Consider the following 20,972-nt stretch of genomic DNA (forward strand, 5'->3'; position numbering starts at 1 on the left):
TTTGTGTTCACCAGTAAGGAAGCCTCATCCTTCCCCAAATGCTTGATGTTGCTATAGATTGTATTTAATGCCTCCGCTTCTGAATTAAGGAAAGACTCGAGAAGACCACTAATGGAGTTAAAAGTCTGCCAGCGTATTTTTAAGCTTTTATCTTCCCTTTTTATTAAAAGACAAAAAAATCACTCTTCAACAAGCACAACCCAATATCCACAACAGTCACACCTGGCATTTTTTAGATCACCCTGAAGAAAAGGCTTAAACACACACTAGAACAACTCCATAAGATATCTTTTTGAAATTACTAGATCTAAACAAATTATATTTTGATTTAAAAAAAAGAAGGCAAAACCATCACTGTTTCTGTAAGTATCTCAGCTATACCATATACATACACTGGATTTTTGTCAACTGTTTTTTCTGCCTTGCAGAAGGTAGGTAAAGCCTTCGCAACCTGTAGGTTCCAAGCATTTCTGGAGCTGAGATGCGTGTCTGCTGTTTGTGTTTGGGTGCCCTACAGCAGCACAGTCAGAGGGAGCAGGCAGCAGCAGAGAGGTGCTGGGGAGGCCACAGGGTGTGAACCCAAACGGAAGTACTAGGCTGTCTCAAGCCTAGATGATAACAAGCCAGGCATAATTACTGTTCTCATCAGAAGCAACCCAAAGGAAGAATAGGCCCCACCAGCCTCCGAACAGTATTTGTAAGATTTCTGGTTGTCAGCATCATCTCTGAAATGCAGCGCTATGAGAAGGGCTCTGGTGGAAGGCACGCAGAAGGGGAGAAGACAAACTGTAAGTCCACAACATTCAGTTCACCAGCAGCAAGCTAAGTAGTCATTAAAAAAACTGGTCCAGTAGTATATTCTAAAGGAACAGAAGAGTATATCTGAAGTTTTCCAGAGCAGAATGCCATATGCATCTGGGAAACCTTCCATGACCTGCAGAAAACCAGACCACTCATTCTACAGAGGGCAGCTCTCCAGTGACTACTAAAATGGCAAGTACATCAGGCACGATGTCTCCTTGCCTCTAAATTCCCACTATAATTCCCTCTGTAATTAAAAAATGCAATTCCCTCTGTAACTAAAGAATTAACAGAACAGCAGCAGAGATTCCAACTAGTCTTCCTCCAATTTTCGAAAAACCATTTCACAACTGCTGTTCAAAATGCTGTATTTATTACAGCAGTCAATTGCCATCATTGACTAACCAAAAGCCGATTTCACTAACTGAAAGCGAGTGGCTCAGTGTTAGGAAACGCTAGATCCCAGTGTTTCCTCTACACAAATCCAAGCCTGAACAACCTGGAAGTTTTGTGTTAGAAAGTCCCTCAGCCAAAGAAAACCACTTTAGTAAAGGACACCCTACCTCAGCAAGCACATTTAAGAGCTCCAGCAAAGTCACCACTACTACAACAAAGAAAAGCAGCAGCAGCAGCTGCGTCAGTCAGCTCCCACAGATCTGAAGCAACGCTTGGAGCTACGTGGAGAGGCAGGCGTGTCCTGATCACGCAGGAACAGGCACAGGCTCCCACTTCACGGCGTAAGCCAAAGGCTGCAGCAGGTGGTGTGAGCACCGCAAAAGGCCTGACCTGGTTTGGAAAAAGGTTAACGAGATGACAGAAAGTCATCGTTTAACTGTTCTTAAAGCTCTTTATTTTTCTACACTGAGACCTGCTGTAGTAAGAAGTGCTATTCGTTCATTTGCCTTTTTTCTATATACTACACCTGCAATGTAAAACAGTCCAAAAAAAAATCGACACTTGATTAGCATTCACTTTTATTCTAATATTGTTCCTACATTAGATTCATTTTATCCTGTTAATGCACATTAATCCTGTTAGAACTTTTGATGATACAATCAAACCGTTTTTTTTTCTGAGACACCTTACCAAGTAAACGAAATTGATATTGTTCAGAACTATTCCGTATTTTCTCCTTTCCTCATTTTTCAGCACGTGACCCCAGACCTCACTTTCCACACAGTGTTAAGACCCTGCTGTGAATACAGAATTAGTAGTTTTCACCACAGACTTTTCTGGTGCTGATTACTTCAATATCCATGCAAATCACAAGAAGTCCTGTGGGTAACAGAAAGATATTATATCCATTTTACAAATGAACAACTGAACCAGGGAAGTTAAGAACTGTATCTGCTAGATCCTGGCACTGATACCCAAATATAGCATATACAATAACCAGCTGTACACCAAATAACCTCAACTACAGCTTCCTTCCGAGCCCAGCCCCTTTGCCATCATTTTGTTTGTGCCAGCAACATCATGCTAGCAATGCTGTGTGTTAAGTTCAAGTAACTAATACACCATTAACCAATAAATTAGCAATAAATGAATAAACTCGGGGGGTAAGGGGGGTGAAGAGAACTCGCACTGTAATACTGCATTCGGCTACCTCAAAAGTCAGACAAATCTTCTCCCCACCTTCCACCACCCCAGCCACCTTACCACATAATCCTACGCAATAGCTGCAACAAGTACTGAGGTTTTCCAGATAACACCTCTTCTTTTACCAGACAATTTTGATTCATACCCCAGGCAAATTCATCTTGCAGAATGGGTGGAACAGCAGCCCTGGGAAAGCAGCAGTGTACAGACAGACATAAACTATGAAAGGTCTGCAAAACCACGGGGGAGGAGGGGAGCTTTCACAGAGAAGTCCTTGAGGTCACTTTCTGTACAGTTTGTTTTCACTGTGATTCTGCATGTGCAATCTTCCAGATTTGAACTCCAGGAAGGCGAACAAGATGAATCCAAAGAGGTAAGAACTCTCGTCTCCATTGCAGCACCCTAGGCCAAAGTAGCCTACAAAGTTTTCCTACAACCCTAAGGTTGTTCACTCTATCCTGAGCACATGCAGAATCACACACTGGAGCTACAACGAAACTGACCAAGTCCCTCACTATAAACAAACGGCATTTTCCACATTTGTAACTTGAAAGAGTTTGGCTAAGCTTCTGAATTATAGACAAAGGTAAATCCCACAGACTTGTTACATACTCAGGAATTCTCTACTTCCCCCAGCTCAGTCTGTGTTCTAAAGAACATGGGGAAGAGGGGAATTTTTCAGTTTTGACCAGATTTCAAAACATTTTCCCCATAGCAAGGCAGGCTAAAAACCAACAAAGCCGACCAAAATTTAGTAAAAGCAAGTTGAAGTTGCAAGCCTAAGGCATGGAACATTTGAGCCCAACCAGACAGCCCCAAAAAGTTATTGGCAACTGGAAGCAGGGTCGTGCAGGGGCACGCCACGCAGCCCTGCAGCACGCTGTGCCCACTTGCCAATGGGATTCCAATGGGACTGCAATGCTAAGACGGAAATAAAATACGTTAAGGAGAGCTTTGTAGTGACTCCACTGGAAGCAAAGCACAAATTAGGAAGACTCACGCTAGCAGCCCACGAGTAACACCTCCAAGTTGTAAGAACTGCTGCTCAGCACGCAACAAGTGTCCGTCGGGACGGTCCCCGCCCGGCCCCCGCAGCGTGCCCGGGGCCGGCAGGACGCCCCGCTGCCACCGCACAGGGGTCCCCGAGCATCCTCCCAGCGCTGCAGCCTGTCCCCGCTGCCCCGCAACGAACCCCCAAGACCTCCCTCATCGCTCCTCGCAGGGCTGAGGCACGCAGCTCCCCCTCGGGACCCCCCCGAGCTCGCGGTCGGTCCCCGGCCGCTGCTTTCCGCCGCCCCAGCCCACCGCCGGGACCCCCGCCCCGAGCCCGGCACCTGGAGCTGCGGGAGCCGCCCCGCCTCGGCCCCCGGCCCGCAGGAAGCCCCCCCCGGCCGGGCGCGGCGCCCCCCCCCAGCTCACCTCCGGGCCCGGCAGCCCCAGCACCTCCGCGCCAGAGGCCGCCATGGCCGCGCGCGCGCTCCCGCCGCAGCCCCGCCGCCGCCCCCGGCCCGCCCCCGCCCGCCGCAGCACGAGAACGCGCGCGCGCACCCCCTGCCCTCCACCCCATTCTCTCTCCGCACCCTCCCCGCCCGCGATTGGCGCCGGAAGCCCGCGGCACCGCCCACCTTGCCACCGCCCCGCTCTGATTGGTTCTCCCTGCTCCGAGGCCCGCCCGGAGACGAGCGCCGCGCGGCGGCCTCAGGGGGCGCGCGGGGCGGGGAGGGGCGCGCGGGGCGGTGTCGCTTCCATCAGGGCGACTGCTTCGGGCTCCGTCTGGTCGCGGCGGGGATGTGTGAATAAAAGGCGTCATTTTCCTAACAGCGACCCCCTAATCCCCGCTTTATATCGCCTACGGGCTCTTCTGCGCCTCAAGGAGCCAGCCCTGGGGCTCGTTGCCTGAATCCTTCGTGTCCAGGCTGCCTTTGAGAACTGTAAAATGCCCAGAAAAGCTGAGGGGGAAATGGCCATGGCGCCATGGCGGTGCTGAGGGGACCCTGTGTGCCAGGATGAGGTGGTGCGGTCCTCGGCAGGGCTGTGGGGCAGGAAGGAAGCCTGTGTTGTGTAAGGAGCTGACCTGACGTGGCTGCTGGGCTGGAGGAGCAATAAAGATAAAGTGCACCAGCTGAGTCCCAAATCAAAGCAGGGAGTTGTGAGAAGTGGCCATCTTCAAAAAAATTTTTCTCCAGCCTAAGCTACTTACAAGCGGTAGCAGTGTGTTAGTTAAGGGAGCAAGTCGACGTTTCTGTCAAGTGCTTGAGGTCGGTCTCAGATCACCATGCCACAGTCCCACTCGTTCTCATCTGAAGGACCTGCTTCCCCTGTATTTCTGCAAATGGCCTGAATTCATCCTGCCTTTAGCCCATGAATCACCCAGGAGCCCCAGCCTACCAGCTTTCCCAAGCGGCAGAAGACCTGTGGTAAGAAACCTGTAAGTAAAGTAGGTGGTTTAGGCTGAGCTCCATAGCTGTGAGCCTGTCTACAAGCCAAACTCCTCCAAGAGCTGAGCAGCCTGCGGGAGCAGAGAGCATAACTTCATTTTAGGATGAATGTGTGGAAAATCCTGTGCATTGCTAAAAAATGGGCAAATGTGGCAGGGAAAAATGTTGGCAGGGAAACAACTTCTTTCATCATCTTTCAGCTCATCTAGCCGGACCATCATGACCTGCATGACCAAGTTCTCTCAGCCTCTGATGAGAAATCCCACCTTTTCCAAAGCAAACACAGACAGGCTCAGCTCGTTGGACAATGCCCCAAGCAGACTGACAAAATCTTGGTAAGTAACGCTTCCTGAAACTTCCCAGGCCTGTGCCAGTTATCACATACACTCCCGCTCTCCTCCCCAGGCTAACAGGAAGCTCTGAGCAAAGATAATCTCAACAAGAGCCACACCTCCCAGGATGCTTGTTCTCCCACCAGTGAACCTATGCTCTTTTTTTGATTGATCCCTTGCAGCCTGACAGCTGCTGCATGTTACGGGGATGGGACAAGCCCTGAGCAGCTCATGGGCAAGCTTGTGCAGGGTTTGCAAGTCCCATTCCACAGAGTCATCACTCTGATAGATTGTCTGGAGATAGGAAGTTTTCAGCTCTAATTAGTCTGCTCTAGAGGATATGTAGTCATTGGCCCCATGGTCAGTTGCACCTCATGTCTTCTGTTTAAAACCTTAGCTACAGTAATATTCAGAAAACAAGGCATTTCATGTATCAGTTACTTTCTGCAAAAGCTTAATGCACCAATCATCAAAAGAAAGTTAGTCATTTTCTCTAATGGTGTGGTGGTTTTACCCAGCTGGGCAGCTGAATTCCACCACAGCTGTTCTCTCACTTCACCTCCTTGAAAGAAAAGGGGGAGAAAATATGACAGAAAGGGCTCAAGGGTTGAGATAAGGACAGAGACATCAATATGCTGTTAAGGTCTATGTACATTTTCACTGTGGTCAAGAATTATCTTCAATATTCCAGCAAGACATCAAGCAGTTCACTCAAAATAAAGGAATTTTAATTTAAACTATCTTTTACTTAAAAACATGCACCATAAACATAAACCACAATCTGTTTGTTAACAAACATTCAGTTCTTATATAAGATATATATCTCCAGCATTTAATATTTTATGGTCTTACGCAATTACAGACAAATAGGAAGAGAACTCTTCTGAGAGATCTTCCTTTTCTTTCTGCAGATAACTGATGGTCAGCTGCACAGAATAACCTGCATTTGGATCATCTAAGTGCAACGGAACGCTTTAACTGTGTATCAAGACCATTAAAAACATATGAATATTTAATCTCATTACTCTGTCCCAGTGGTGTGTTCTCATCTGGTAACAGAGAAATTTGACTTTCCTTGCCGTCTAAATTAACCTTCATTGACGTGAAATATCAAAAAACAAAACAAAAAAAACACTTGAAAAATATTTTCCATCTCTTAGATGATGGCATCCAACCTGGCAGACTCAATTTATGGTCAAGATTTTATATTGATTTACAATATTTACTTCTTTCTTTATAGTAAATGTTTTTATGAGCTGAAGAGAATCCATACATTCTAATACTGAACTGCTTTGAAAAAAAAAAAACAAAGCAGTCGTTGTTAAGGAGGAAATAATGTTGGAAAAGAAGATTTGCTTCAGATTTTCCAAAGGGTTATCATAATAAAATAATCTTTAGTTTAATAATATATATAAACCATGATCATGGTTAAATTACCAGTAGGACATTAAGTGACATCAAAGTATGTCCTATATTAGTAGGATACAGTTTTGCTATAGAGGATTTTAAATTAAATCAGATAAATTATCTTCATTGTTCTTGCTTCAAACCAAAGGAATTAGAAGTAATTTTAACTGCAGTTACAAAACAGATCAGCCCAATGCAAATAACACACATATAGATTTTTATCCTATTATCTTTTGTTCTACTGAGTCATATAATAGGAAATGTTAAAAAGATCCACTCATGGCGTCACAGTGACAGGTAAATGCAAGACTACATGCAAGAGGGAATTAACAGAAAATATATATATTGCTAGTGAGTCATTGCTATGACTAAGATAAGTAAATACCTATTGATAGCCTTGTAATCTCAATTTCTCTACTACAGTGACAATGACTCACTAACGAGACTAATGTCAGAGAGAGTTAAGAGCCCAAGACTTAGCACTCTTCTTGGCTACACAGTTAAGTGTGAATACATAACAGATCCTGGCACTTAGTACTAGATATCAAACATCATAACATGATGCAACACTGATACAAAGATGAAAGCTTAAGTTTTGAAAGAAAAGTGGTAAAAGTGACCCCAGATTGATTATTGTCTCTGCGTTGCATTTTAGCTAGACTGTTATTAACCCCTCTCAGGTTTTCCCAGTCCCTTACTGGTCCTTTTTCATTCTCATTTCTCCTAAGTCACTACTTCTGCTTTCTTCAACTTAACCTTTCTTTCCCTTAAAAGCAACGTATCTTCTGTTTGGATGCTTGTTGCTTTGTGCATTGCACGGTGCCAAGGCACTGCCTCCAGCTGCCTGAAACCCAGCAGTCCTGTCTGTCCAGGCTGCAAGGCATGACCAGCACCCTGGGACAGTCCCCAGCTCCAGGCTGGGCCCCAGTAGAGAACAAAGATGATTGCATTGTTTGTGTGTTTTCTGCCCTTTTACTAACAGGGGCCCAGTAGAGGCACTGAACTTGCACTGACTGCAGATGGAAGAGACCAAGGGCTTTTAGTGGTACTTCAAGGAATGATGGCAACTTTCCCAAACGTAGCAATCCAAGCACCTCAGGGCTTAGATACCAGACCAAGACTAAAGCTAGGATGAAGATGTACAAAATCACTTCAGGATTCCCCAAATACAACAGGCGTGTGAAGCATTTGCATGCCTCATACACATTAACAGTATGGGGCCACCCCTGTCTGGGCACCTTTTGCTGCAAGTGAAGAACTTTTCCTGACTTGGAGTGTCACTGCTGGGCCAACCTCCAGTGAAATGGCCGACTGCAAATGTCCGCAGCTATTAGAATAAAAAATATAGCTCCACCCCCTGTGTTTTCCTCCCTCTCAACCCGTTTTGGATTCTTGTTCCCAAGGACCAGATGTGAACCAGAAATTCCCCACTCAAGTATCTCCTTTTCAGGGCAGCCTGCACACCAAATTTAACACCAGCAGCAAGCACCTCTCCACACACTGCTCCCTAACTGTGGGTCTGTGTTCCCGAGACACTAACACCTGCTCCAGGCCAGCTCCTTCCGTCACCCCCCCCCAGAGATCCCCATCCCCTGGGAAAGCTGCTGAAATCTCCAGCTCTCATTGGGGGAGGCTATGAGAAGGGGAAGATGTACAGTAAAAAACATTTTTCCTAATTTCTGTGACTAGTATAACAGTTTACAAGCAATTTTAGAAATCTCTCTAGATTGATGAGCAAACCTGTATAGTAAGAAGAGCAACTATGGTGGAGGTGGAAAGTCACACTCATCTTGTGCATATGCATTTGAATGAAGCAGTAAACACTTGTCTGAATCACCATCGCTCAGATGTCATTTTCTCTCTCTATTTTCAGTTTGAGGGGGAGGAGAGCTGCCAGAACAGAAACCGGAGTTGCTGAGCTCCAGTCGACTGCTGTCACTGTTCCCAGCTTAATTCACTGCCAGTGATCCCATGGTTAACACAGTCATTGTGGATATTTTTTCTAGCAGCTCAACCCTTCATAATGTCGCAGAAGTAAGATCTTTCCAGAGATTATGTATTTGGACTTCTCTTCTTCAAATATCTTGAGATTATCATTCTCCATATGTGTTTGAAGTAGTACATATTGGCTGCTCTTTGCTAGTGCCTAAAACATTGCTAAGACTACAGGAAGCTACTGTTCTGACTGGGTGGGTAACTGAGCAGCATTTATGCATTCTTGTCTTTACTCCTCTCTCTGCATAAGTTTTTGTTCCCACAAGTAATCCTAGTCAGAGTAGATTTTAGTTATTCCATTTGCTCAAGAACCTCTGAATGGGGCCTCTTGGACACAGCAGCTTTGTCTCCCCTCTACCCATACGTACATAGGAGGAGAGATTGTCTTGATGTTCAAAGCAGTGTGTAACAGAAACAAGCAGCATTTTGTTCTCAGAAATAATCATTGCTTATACGAAGTTTTTTGAACAGTGCATTTCAGAATGCATTCCACTTCTTGTCTCATGGCAAGAGGAATTGGGCTTTACTCTCTGGGGTCTGATTATCACTGCACTTGGAACACAGGTCTCCTGTTGAAGTACTGATACGGAGCAGGTGCTTTGAAGACTCAGGGATATTTCTGTTGGAGAAAGCAGATGAGTGAGTCCTAATCAGTTAGTTTACAATGATATACATTTATAGATCTGTGTGTATCCATCCATACTGAAAAAAAAAAAAAACACACAAGGATATTTGAGAAGAGGGAGCCCAATAGCTCTGTAAAATAAGCGTGCTGAGAAGCCCAGAGATGTAGAGATGAGTAGGTCACCTCCTCAAAGAAGCCTTCAGTGACCACTTCCCTTCTTAAAGTGCTCAGACTTGTTTCCACCCTTGGACTAGCTTTTCAAGTACGGTTTTAAAGTTTGGGTTGTAAAAAAATGCACATACAAAAGAATTCATTCCAGATCAGTAGCATACTGCAAATTAACAACATTTGAAAGAGCAGCTTGAAGTCCACTGAAAATATGACTCTAATGGACATCATCTGATCAGCTGGTATGGACAGGCAAAGTTTCATATGATACATAATTTACAATAGTCCATAAAAAAGCAGCAGTTTATTAAAGGAAGATGACAATGGAGGAAAGATGAACCACAGGGGCAAAAATAGAACCTTTTAATAATTGCAGAGATGAGGCATTACCAGATTTAGAAAACAGGTAGGCAGGCCAAGGGAGAACAGACTCAGGAGGAACCACGACAAAGCAATTGGTGAATAGATATGCAAATGTTCCAAGGCAACCATCTTGAGTATTTACATCACCAGTAGGATATCTCCTGCATATTCTAAGCACGTAGCAGAAATGTTATGATCTATCAAGAACTATAACCACTGGGTTATAAAATTCTGCATTATATCAAGGTAGTCTTGTATTTTGAGTATTTAAACACTGAATAATTGCAGTCTTTTCAGCACTATACATTTTCTAAGCAAACTTCTCATGTGCCCCCATTCACTTTTGACTGAACTGACTTTTGACTGAACTGAATCAGTTTTGCTTAGTTTATATTTTACCTTTTTTTTTTTTAGCTAACAGATTTGCAGTTTTATTAGTCAATGTCAATTAGGTAGCAGGAGGTGCTGGTTTGTTATGTTAGCAATGACAGAGGTACTCAGATTCTGTAAACTATTGCTTAAAATGCTATTTGTTAGAGCTAGCACTATGAAGAAAGAGAGGACAGCATAGATCGTTCTACATACTTTCAGATGCTGTGAAGACCAAGCTATGCTATGAACATGCCTCTGATTCACATAGAGCACACTGTGCAGACCCTGTCCATGGAAAACTTATCCCATTTTGCTCACTTGGGCTATTAAAAAAAATTTATTACAAGAAAACTGTTCATCATTTCTACTGTCAAGCAGAAAGGATGTTCACATGAGAAGTTGCTGCACTTTTAAATAAAGACAAGGACACACAGGTGGTGTAATCACCAATACCAAGTGGGAGCTGCATGCAGGCCCCTCTATTACAATCACCTCGCCAAACTTCCCCTGCAACCAGAGGTTATGTGCAGAACACAGGCATGAATCCAAGCTGTACAGACAGCACCCTGCACCTATTCAGATTAAGTGCTAAGAGTTATGTGTAGCACTAACTCCTCGTTGTGCAACAGTCTTCACGTCAGGATCACTGCAGATAACTATTAGAAATACCATGCAGATCAACAGTATATACACCACTAAAACGATAAGTTTCCTTGCACTTCCTTGTAAGCATTGTTTAGAAACATCTTAAGCATCATCAGGTCACTGCTGATTTCTTAAGTTTGAAATTGGTTTTCAGTTACTACACAATTTCTAAGTCTCACTATGCATTTATCATGTGCTTCATCTCCTTATCCAAGCTTAACTCATTTTTAACAGGGGGAAGAAGGCAGCCAAGATCCAAGTATTGATTATTTCTGGCTTATCCATCACAGGAAGCTTAAATAATTAAAAGGTTGCTGGCAGTTGAATTGATGATCATCAAATATTGTGTTTTAACTTCATCTGACTGAGAGCAGCCATGCTACAAACCCAGATTCAATTAGGTTTCCTCAGCTCTCCAGTTTGATACACAAACTGATGGAGTTAGGTTGGAAGGAAGTTCTGAAGGTCACCTAGTCCCAGACCCTGCTCTAATCCACTGTGTCAAGGTTGGGCATCTAGTTATTGGGTCTGGGAGAGCAGCAATTGTAGAGGTAGTTTATTCTGCAACCACCTCATAATGCAGGGCTTCTTTTTCTGTAGAAGGTGATATTATCAAGTCCCAGAGTCACTGTATAGACTACATGAACCACTGGCTAATGCAGCAGTCCTTATGATCCTAGAGGGCAAATTCTGTTTACTAGAATACCAACTGCATTCACAGATGCAGATTGGTATTTCTGGAGATGTGAAAATACTTCCAGTGTGGGTTTTTTTTATTTTTTTTAATTTTATTTTTTTATACAATTTACTCTGGATGTCTTGGTTAAACACAAACATCTAGTCATTTCTATTCCATTTCCATGCACAGCTTTGTTTGCTTTATGAACTTTTTGGTTTACTATTAACCCTAGTTCCTTCTTTCTAGTCTACAGCTGAGAGGTTCTAATTAAAACTTCAGATGATCTACCGATTGCTTAAAAAAAAAAAAAAAAAAGCCTTTTGTATCTCCTACACTATTTTCCACTCCATTCCTTGGCAAATTTTAGTTTGCACTTTTTTTTTTATGACTGTGGAACATGGTTAAAGAGTGTCAGTATATTGTTTGTAATAGTGGAAAATGTTTTTTTGGGGAATGTTAATTTAGAACCCAATGAGATGTATTAATAGTATCCCCTCTGGTGTTATAGTAAAATTCATCTTTCTGATGCTGCTTCATTTATGTCTCCCTGACGATTCTCTGTTGTGGACTGAACTAAATTACTTTGTGCCACCATCAAATCTGCCATCTGCCAACTCATGTGACTACTTCCGTAGTCCGGGATGGAGTCTGTGCCATCTTTTGGGCATCAAAACCTGAATATCTATCCTCACTCATTTTCTCATAGCCAGCTTTTACTCCATGGCAGTACTTCTCTGTTGTATTTACGTAGGCTACGCTGGCAGCATTGCTTGCTTTTATAACACGAGTAAGGGACTCCATACATCAGAACAGCATTTTTTTCCACTACAGCGAGTCAAGATGGATCATAACAGTGTCTTGTAAGACTGCTTTACCAGTATAGAAAAGTGAAACCAGCAAAGCATTGCCACAGTGGATGACTCTAGCAGCAACGCAACATTGTAGGATGGCAGCAAAATCCACCATCCAGACACAAATCTAATACTTGGACCCACATCCACGCTAAGATTCCTGTAACACTGAGAAGCTGCACAAGGCAACTCTAACTAGCACAACTATCACCGTCATGTTCTGAAGTACAGCCTCAAACAACAATATTTTCACATCTGGTGGTATATTTGACCTGTCAGTTTCAACCTCTTTTTTTTCCTCCAAATTTAATAGTATTGTCACACAAGCGATTTCCACATTAAAAAGGGATAACTGCAGAATTGGAACATAAATTCTGCAAATTCTCTCAACAGATTACTCTGACAGCACAGACTGCTCAAGGTTTCCAAGGCAGGAAGATTCACCTTCATGCACAGCTTTAAATGTAAGCCTGGGCTCAGCAACTGCAGCCAGTCAGTACAACTACACAGCTGTGATGCGTCTTCACACAAACTAGGATGCTCTGTTAGGCCCACCTTAACATACATATAAAGAAAAGAATCCAGAAATCATTTTAATATAAAATGTTTTTATTGTTTTTGAAAACATTTAAAAAACAATTTTTGAGCACTTTCAATAAAAAAAATAACTGAAATGCTACTGCAATATTCAACTACTGTAGTTTCAGCAGTACAACAGACAAAACACTGGGGAAGAGGAGGGAAACTGGATTTCCTGCATTAAATGAAAACATGGAACAGGGATTTTTCTTTCCTTACGGTGCAGTAAATAAAGCACAGTATAGTACAAGACTATTATATGAACGTCAGATGCACTGCACAAGAAATGCTTTCCTTCTTTTCAGTTCAGAAGTCAGTGCTTATTGCAATTATTTGCAAATTATTTACTTCATGAATTCTTATCATGATAAAATGATGCAAAAATGTTTCTCAACACCCGAACAATAAAAAATAATCCAAGAAAAGAACATATTCAACAATAACTAAGCTGAATTAGTTAACATAAAGAAGTAAATAACTTGTGAATAACTATGCTCACATGGTTAACACTGGTTAACCAGTTTCAATACAGCAAAATAAAAAAAATAAAAGTGGTTACAGGAGTATATCTAGTACTGTACAAGATTAAGTCATTAACACTCATGCACATTTTGTGATCATGTATTAACATGGTGAAGCAAACTAAATTTAATTTTTCCTGCTGTAATATTCTCATGTAAGAGAATAAGAAATAGACATATCTCATTGAGATCAATGCACATTGCTACATAAGACAATTTCACCTGTCACTTTTAATGACATTTTGCCTTTTAATAATGAAACACATTAGAAATTTTTTTTTGTTTTATTTTTTTTTAATTTTTTTGTGTGTGTTTTTTGTTTTGTGTTTTTTGTTATTTTATTATTATTTTTTTAATCTGTGGGCTGTATTTCTTGCATTTATCCTAAGGAACGTGCCTGCCACAGGTTCAACAGAATTTTAGTGCAATATATGAACCCAGAAAGTTTGCTGGACTAACCAACCAAATTTAAAGTGTTTGCTGCAATACAGTACACAGGGTACAAATTCACTAGTTCATATACTTTAGCAAAAATTGCTATCAAAATCATTTATTTCTAATGTTAGCAGGAAGCCAATTATGTAAACAAGGGGTCAGAACTATCTCAAATTCTTAGTTTTGGAGTATCTGACACAGGCTTCCGTTTGTTAAAAATCACAGAATTTTCCTTTGGGTATTGCATACTTTGGTGTGCAGTAGTGCTCTGTCTCAATGTAAAGAACTAACTAGCACTAAGTATAGGGACCTAACAGAATATTAGTCATAACACCAACATACAAACACCTATAAATTAACACACACCTATGTACAAAGCTGTGCCTATGCCTTGGGTTTCACTTGAAAGAATCCTTACTGAATTGAACGTTTCTTAAATTTAACATACATTTGCTTTAAATCCACTGATTATAGAATATGCCTACTAATTAAGTCACATGTTAGGTTCAATATAATGTTTGTATTTAAAAATAATTTAAAAGGTACTTTTAAAAACCTTTGGTGACGGCTGCATAATTTATAGTGCATCAGCTTTTTAAATCTACTCTTGCTTTACTGAGAAATGTTCTGAAGAACCAGAAGTTAGGCAAGAACTTGTTTACAGCAAGCCCATGTCAGTCTCAGTGCCAGCGCCATGGAGGTGAGGCCAGCACAGCATGCAGACGCAGATGGCTGCGGCACAGACGTCCTGCCCACCACTCTCCCCTGGCAGGTAGGGTTTACATATTCACAGCACTTTGCACAGGGTCAGAAAAGAGAGGTGCTGAATGTGTCTCAGATCCAGTGAAGTCAACAAGAGGATGATCAGCACCTTTCTGGCTAAAGGCCACAGACAGGTAGACAATTCACGCCCTGCCTTCAGCAACTTCTGTCTAAAGGAAAAATGGTTCCAGCCTTACTGACAGGCACCTAACAGAACTCTACACTGCGGTTTTTAGAGTCCTCCCCACTTCCTTGAAAAAAAATTAAAAGGGTCACTTGGTCTTAAAGTAAACCACACCATCGCACATCCACATGTTTTAAGGAAGGATCTGAACTCTCCAAGTCTGTTCCTAATGAAGCGTCAAAACTTCTGATGCAAGCACAGTGAAATCAGGCTGCATTTAAGGTGCTATAGCTTATCGCAACTGTTTGTCCCTGAAGAAGAGGCCACAGACTGGGTGTCAATCAGAGCAAGAGCAAAAAAAGCCATGGTACACCAGTACCTGGGGTGCCAATGCAATATCACAAATTGAATCAAGCACAGCCAAAAAATAAAAATCCAGTACTGAGATCAAGACATTAGCAGAATCTGAAGAAGGAGGGGAAAAAAAAGTCACCTAAAAATGTGAGCATCTCTTCCTCAATAAATCTAGGAGGGCTTATTGTGCCTTCCCATTCATAAGTTCATGACTGCTCATTCAAAGAAGTAATTCAAGAGAGGAAAACGTTTTCTGTTCTGCTTTCAGTTCTGTACATATCAGTTCACAAGATAAATAATCAATTTTATACTAAGCTTAAGGGATGGTACTGTAGCATCCTTAGTACAATCCTTTTGTAAAAGCTTGCCTCTGCAAGTCCTCTTTCTAACAGCAGGGTCACGGGCTAGTTAAACTCTCTTTTCATCATTACGGAAAACCATCCCATGCTGATAAAACAACAGGTCTTTTTTGTTTCGTTAAGTGAACTACTAAGGTAGAAGTCTAAATCCCATTTTCTAGCTAAGGAGTATTAGCAAAAATTAGATTCATCTGTCCTCCCAAATCATTTGATGAAAATGGAATTCAGCCTTCTAAAACAGTAAGCACTTTGAAAAGTTTTACCCAAAGAAAGATCACATCTGACTGTGTATCTGTAAAGTGCCTGGCAGTATTATGGCTCTATATGAAATATTTTTAGATCAACCACATTTTCTAATATTTTAATCGTATTTTGTTTAAAACAGAAAGACAGAAAGGCTCAACCTACTGAAACATAGAGGAAATAACATCTTCCTACACCCTCCACTATGTTAAAAAAGAGCAAACTTAAAATCGAATCTTTAAAAATAGTATTTTAATGAGCTCCAACAGCTCTTTTGTTTTTAAAAAGAGGGAAGAACATCACATGACTTCTTTAGCTCTGATAAATAATCAAATAGTACCTATCATTTTAAAATAGGGTGTTACTCCTAGATTAAATCTCAGTGCTCAAAATCTTTTCTCATGAATTTTACCTAATATAAAAACACTGAAATGAAAACTAAAATACCAAGTATAATGTCAGAAACATTAATGGATAAAATAACTACATAGATGTGTATCTCTTAAATAAAAAGTTTAGTGCATCTTTCTTTTTCCTTGATCATTCCTGTTAGTTTTCCTGTCTCTGCATCTTACTAGAGATGTAAATGGCATGAGTACTACAGAGATTTTTTCCACAGTTCACCACTGAGCAGCACTCGAGATAGCTACACAATGGTCAGGCACCTGCATGTCACCTGGTTCACCTGTACCCACTCCCTATCACCTACATACCTGCAGGCACCCTGCCTTTCAGACCTCAACAACAGAGGTCAGTAAGAATCATCTACTAGAAGTAACAAGCAATACGAAATATGGAAAGCCTGCTAACAAGCTCGACTTAACACCCACCCAAAGCCTCAACCATAGCTGTCATTGCTGGCTGGCTATTAACCACTTCTTTACTACAATAAAGAATATTGAATGGGAAACACTATAAAATTCAAATTTTAATACTGGCTCTTTAATAGCCCATCACCTTCAGAGATTTGTTTTGGTGACTTGAATTGGTAAGACTGCCTTTTCATTGCTCAAGTATGAGCAACTGGTACAGCAAACTTTTTTTTTTTTTTTAAATGCCACAAAACATAGCGTTTCTGCTGCAGGAGGCACTTCCATTAAGACAAATACAATACGTCTGTCTTTTAGATACAGTGTGCTACATACATACTATAAAACAAGATTAACCCAACATTTCAACAGCAGGATGATCCTTGCTCTCCATCCACTCAAAACCTGAAGTCATTGAGTTAATGGATTCATTGCAGATTTGTTGAAACAAGGGGTCATTTTTTAATTCCTCCAGTGTAGCATCATCATCTTGTCCCTGCTGACGACCTGGATCGAACAGTAGATTTGTGTCTAAAGTGTTCAGATCGTTAATGCTGCCTGAGAGTTCGGAAGACAACCTGATGTCGCTGGAAAAGACAGATGTAACGTTCAGATCTGATGCCACCTGATTCACCAGCTGCTGGTTTGTTGGCAGACTGTCCTCCCCTAAAAGGTCTTTTACAGTGCTGCTAAAATCTAATTGCTGCTCTCCGATGTCTGATTGTGCTTGGTTATCTCCAGAAGAGAAACTGATCTGATCGGTGCTGCTGTTTTTTGTGAGGTAATTTGGTGTTTGGAATTCATAAACTGAAGTGCTGGAATTAATCATATTTTGCGGGTTGGCACTAGGAAAAGCAGTGGATGTCTCTAAAATCTGAGTGAGATTCATCCTGGCTGTGTAATTTGAGGGCATGTTGTTCATTCCCAAACCTCTCACTGCATCATCACTATCAGAATCAAGTTTGCTTAACAACACATTGGTTATTTTTTTAGTGTTTGTTTGTTTCTGAAGAGACGGGAAGGCTGTCTGCATCATTACAGTCAACGGGACTGACTGGCTTCTTTGCGCTATGTTATTGGCACTGGTGTCTGCGTGGATATTCGTAAATACATTGTGAACTTCCGGAGTCACCGGACTCCCAAAAGGTGTCACACTGGAGCGCGGTATATTTGAAACAGGGTAAACAGTGCTTCCACTGAGATTACGCTGGCGATGGACAGCAGGGCTCACGCTCCGGCATCTCAGACTGTTATTGAGAGTGGAACTGGCTCCTTTGTTGTCCAGAGGAGCAGGAACAGCAAAACCCTCTTGCTTGGTAGTGTTACTTACAGGGGCTGCCTGGTGCTGCACAGGTGAAACGGGAGTCACGCGACCGAAGTGAGTATCGTGGTGGCGTGGCTGAGACTGGTATGACTGGCCAGGAACTGCAAATGCGTGAGGTTTCCTGAAGCGATCTTCCACTAGCTCCTGGTAGCTCGTAAGGATGCCGTGGTTTGCAACCGATGAATTGGTGACACCACTGTACCCGTTATTCATCCACTCAAGTTTGGTTTTGTCAGGGTGGGTAGCCATAGGCCGCTGCATTGGCTTCACGGGGCTACTTGAAACAATGCTGGCATCGTGGTAAGCCATACTGGAGCTTATGGGAGTAAACGCGAATGGGTTTCGGCATTCCACAGGACTCGGAGGGACGCTGCTGCTGCAGTTGGAATGCGGCGTGCCAATGGGCGTATGCCGGCTGCTTCCTAGGGCGCTGTCTACGGGAGTTGTCTGAGCCAGCCTGGAGCAAGGGCTCTCTCGTGACACGTTCTGAGATCCAGAGATCATTTCAGAGGTGGGGGTCGGAGTTGGGGTGGGGGTGGGAGTCGGGGTGGGGGTGGGAGTCGGGGTGTGAATCGGAGTGCTGTTGTTATGGATTGAATGGTAAAAATGTGTGCTGCTGGGATGAGATGACACAGGAGCTCCTTGAGCTGCTGTCTGACTCGGAAGTGCCATTCCTAGACAACCACCGTAAGGATGAGGATTATTCATTGACATCTGCTCCTCCATGAGCACCAGCTCCTCCACAATGCTGTCCTGGGTAAGGTCATCATCAAATGAAAAGAAGTTCTCATTCGACTGAGGGACTGTATGTTCAAACTCTTTCAGCTCAGACTGCAGAGGTAACTGATTTGAAGACTGTGCTTCTATTTGACCCAAGGAGGAGTCCTGGATCTGGCTCTGTAGCTGCTGGTTGTATACATCCTGCTGTATACCCTCACAGTGCACTGGCTCCCACGCAGACTCCTCTAAGTCACTAGAGCCAGAATGTCCTGCGATAGTCATAACACTGATATCTTGCTGCTGGTCACAATTCACAGATGCAAAGTCAGAGGTTTTGGTGATATGGTGCCACGCATTTGGGTTAAAGCTGCCATCAGATTTTGAATCATTTTCTATGATAAACATGTTTCCTTCCAATTTCACTTTAATATCTGGAGATGATGCTGATGCAAGCTGCTGTCCTAAAGTAGAATCACTGGTATCACTGGTGCTCAAGGAACAGTCTGTCGCTACGTTTGCTGGAGCTGTGGAAGGTACAGGGACATTTACAGGTACCTTGCTGGGAACTTGAGCAAGCGTTGCAGTATTGTCACCGCTAGCTAACGATACAACCTTTGGAGCCTTCTTAATGCTGTTTGCTTTTTGACCCTCCACAGCATTACCAGCTGAAAGCTGCCCCACCAGTGGTTTCTTTACAGGTGGTACCTGGGAATCTTGAAGTGTAGAAGGTTGTCGCTTTCTTGGACTTTTAGTGCATATTTTGTCTTTAATTGTAGACTCACCAGTAGGAGGTGAACCAATGCTGGTGCTGGACAAGTGACTGGCAACTGAGAGCTTTAGAGTGCTTTGATTATTGCCTGCTGAAGAAACCGGTGTGATCTCATTAGACTGTGTTTTATATTTGGTCCCTGCTTCTTCAGCTCCCTGATCACAGCCCTTAACTGTTTTTGCCTCCACAACACCATCAGCTGAAACCTTCAAGGTTGTGACCTCAAAATTTATTTGTTGAGCAGGAGGCAGGCCAGGGGCTGCCTTTATGGATTTAGATACATCAGAGCTCTCTTGGCCCTGTACTGGGTTCTCATCCAGCAGTGCTTCTGGTTCCATTTTGATCTCAACTGCAGATGCAGCTACAACAGTGCTAGGTTTGGATCCTGGGGACTGAAGTGAAACAAGAGATCCATTTTTCATCTGTGGAGCGGCTCTCCCCTCTTCCACTGCTCCCGCACTACTATTAACTGAAGGTGTCTGTTTGACAGGCACACTACTGCTGCTTGGGGCAAGAGATATTGCTGTCATTTTTACCACATTTAAGGAATTCACATGTGGAGCTGGCACAACAGTCTTGATTGGGCTACTGGTAAAAAGCACCGTTGTGGGAGAGCGGATGGTGAGAGCACTGGTATTTGCTGGCTTCGGTAAGATCTGTGGGTAGCGATGTCGGGCAGAGCGGTCACCAACTGGGCTGGCAGGAACATTCTGGGGAGTCTTTGGTGACTGCTTGACTGATTGCATGTGCTGAGTGACCACCTGAACATTGAGCGGCAGGACCTTGCTATCAGACGATCCCATAGGACTTGGAGATGTCACCAACTGCCTGGTCCTTGGCACCTGTTCACAGAGGAAGAGACATGGTGTGGTGATGAAGCAAGAAAGTCCTCCAAGCCCACAGACTACTTCATCCCCACACATTTCAAAGGTGAAGGACGATGCAGCTCAATACAGCAAAGCTAGTGACTTCAAAACAAAGCAAGCTGTTCAACTGTATACCAGGCCATTGATATTTGTCTGCCTAGGATTGGTGGACAGACACGTGACCTCAGTTTTTAAGGAACAAGGCACTGGTGTACACATTAGGCTTAAGAATGATTATTCTCGTACAATCCTTCACCAAATAGAACAAAAGACAGAAATACAAAAGATAATGAGGAGAGGATGCATTCAAAACTGCTCATTTTCAAGATTTCAAAAGCAAATCAAATGTAAGCTGAGTATCAGGCAGAAAAACTCCCTTATCTATTGAAATAAACAGCACAGCTAATATCCTAAAAACAAATAACCTTCCTCCCAACCCGATTTTTTATGTCTGAAAGACAAAGAAGCTCCATATTATCAATTTCATGCAAAAACAAAATTGCTGTTGTCACCTAGGTATGCTGGGCCAATGCAAGTCAATTTGGATTCCAAATGAGGGGCTCACTGAGCCACATGACCTGTGCTGGCTTTCCCATCTGGTTAAGCTTCATCTCAAGGGTCATTGTTCCCACATATAACCAATATTGCTAGCTGAAATCCCACTGTCAAAGATTTCAAAGATGAACAAGGCCTATGTGATATGATCAGAATGACGCTGCCTCCTTATCTAACCCAAACTTGGTCACATCATTACACCACTTGTGGTGTAACAGTCACTGGGACAGAAAAGCATCAAGGAACCCAAGTCTGAACGAAAACCAACATTTTTCCG

At 42.8% G+C, this 20,972-nt stretch overlaps 2 protein-coding genes and 1 long non-coding RNA gene across 5 annotated transcripts in view; 1 reads left to right on the forward strand and 2 right to left on the reverse strand.

Annotated features, from left to right (window-relative positions):
• Positions 1–3,901, reverse strand: part of NEDD4 (NEDD4 E3 ubiquitin protein ligase) — a 56,365-nt gene extending 52,464 nt beyond the window's left edge. The window contains exon 1 of one of the 2 annotated variants that reach the window (XM_050713108.1): positions 3,820–3,901. In XM_050713108.1, the coding sequence (XP_050569065.1) occupies positions 3,820–3,864 (45 nt within the window). In that variant the 5' untranslated portion in view covers positions 3,865–3,901. Of the gene's footprint in view, positions 1–1,887; positions 1,905–3,819 lie in introns of those variants that run through there. The other variant, XM_035553751.2, reaches the window with a different exon arrangement.
• Positions 3,902–4,129: 228 nt separating this feature from the next.
• Positions 4,130–16,026, forward strand: LOC118251646 (uncharacterized). The gene is made up of 3 exons (XR_004779892.2): positions 4,130–4,828; positions 5,039–5,173; positions 8,451–16,026. It is a non-coding gene; the product is annotated as an uncharacterized LOC118251646 (long non-coding RNA).
• Positions 16,026–20,972, reverse strand: part of RFX7 (regulatory factor X7) — a 52,722-nt gene continuing 47,775 nt past the window's right edge. For both annotated transcript variants that reach the window (XM_050712979.1, XM_050712980.1), the window contains one exon: positions 16,026–20,116. In XM_050712979.1, coding sequence (XP_050568936.1) covers positions 16,814–20,116 — 3,303 coding nt within the window. In that variant the 3' untranslated portion in view covers positions 16,026–16,813. The remainder of the gene's footprint in view (positions 20,117–20,972) is intronic.

The sequence above is a fragment of the Cygnus atratus genome, chromosome 11 (assembly GCF_013377495.2).
Source record: "Cygnus atratus isolate AKBS03 ecotype Queensland, Australia chromosome 11, CAtr_DNAZoo_HiC_assembly, whole genome shotgun sequence".
Taxonomy (NCBI): Eukaryota; Metazoa; Chordata; class Aves; order Anseriformes; family Anatidae; genus Cygnus; species Cygnus atratus.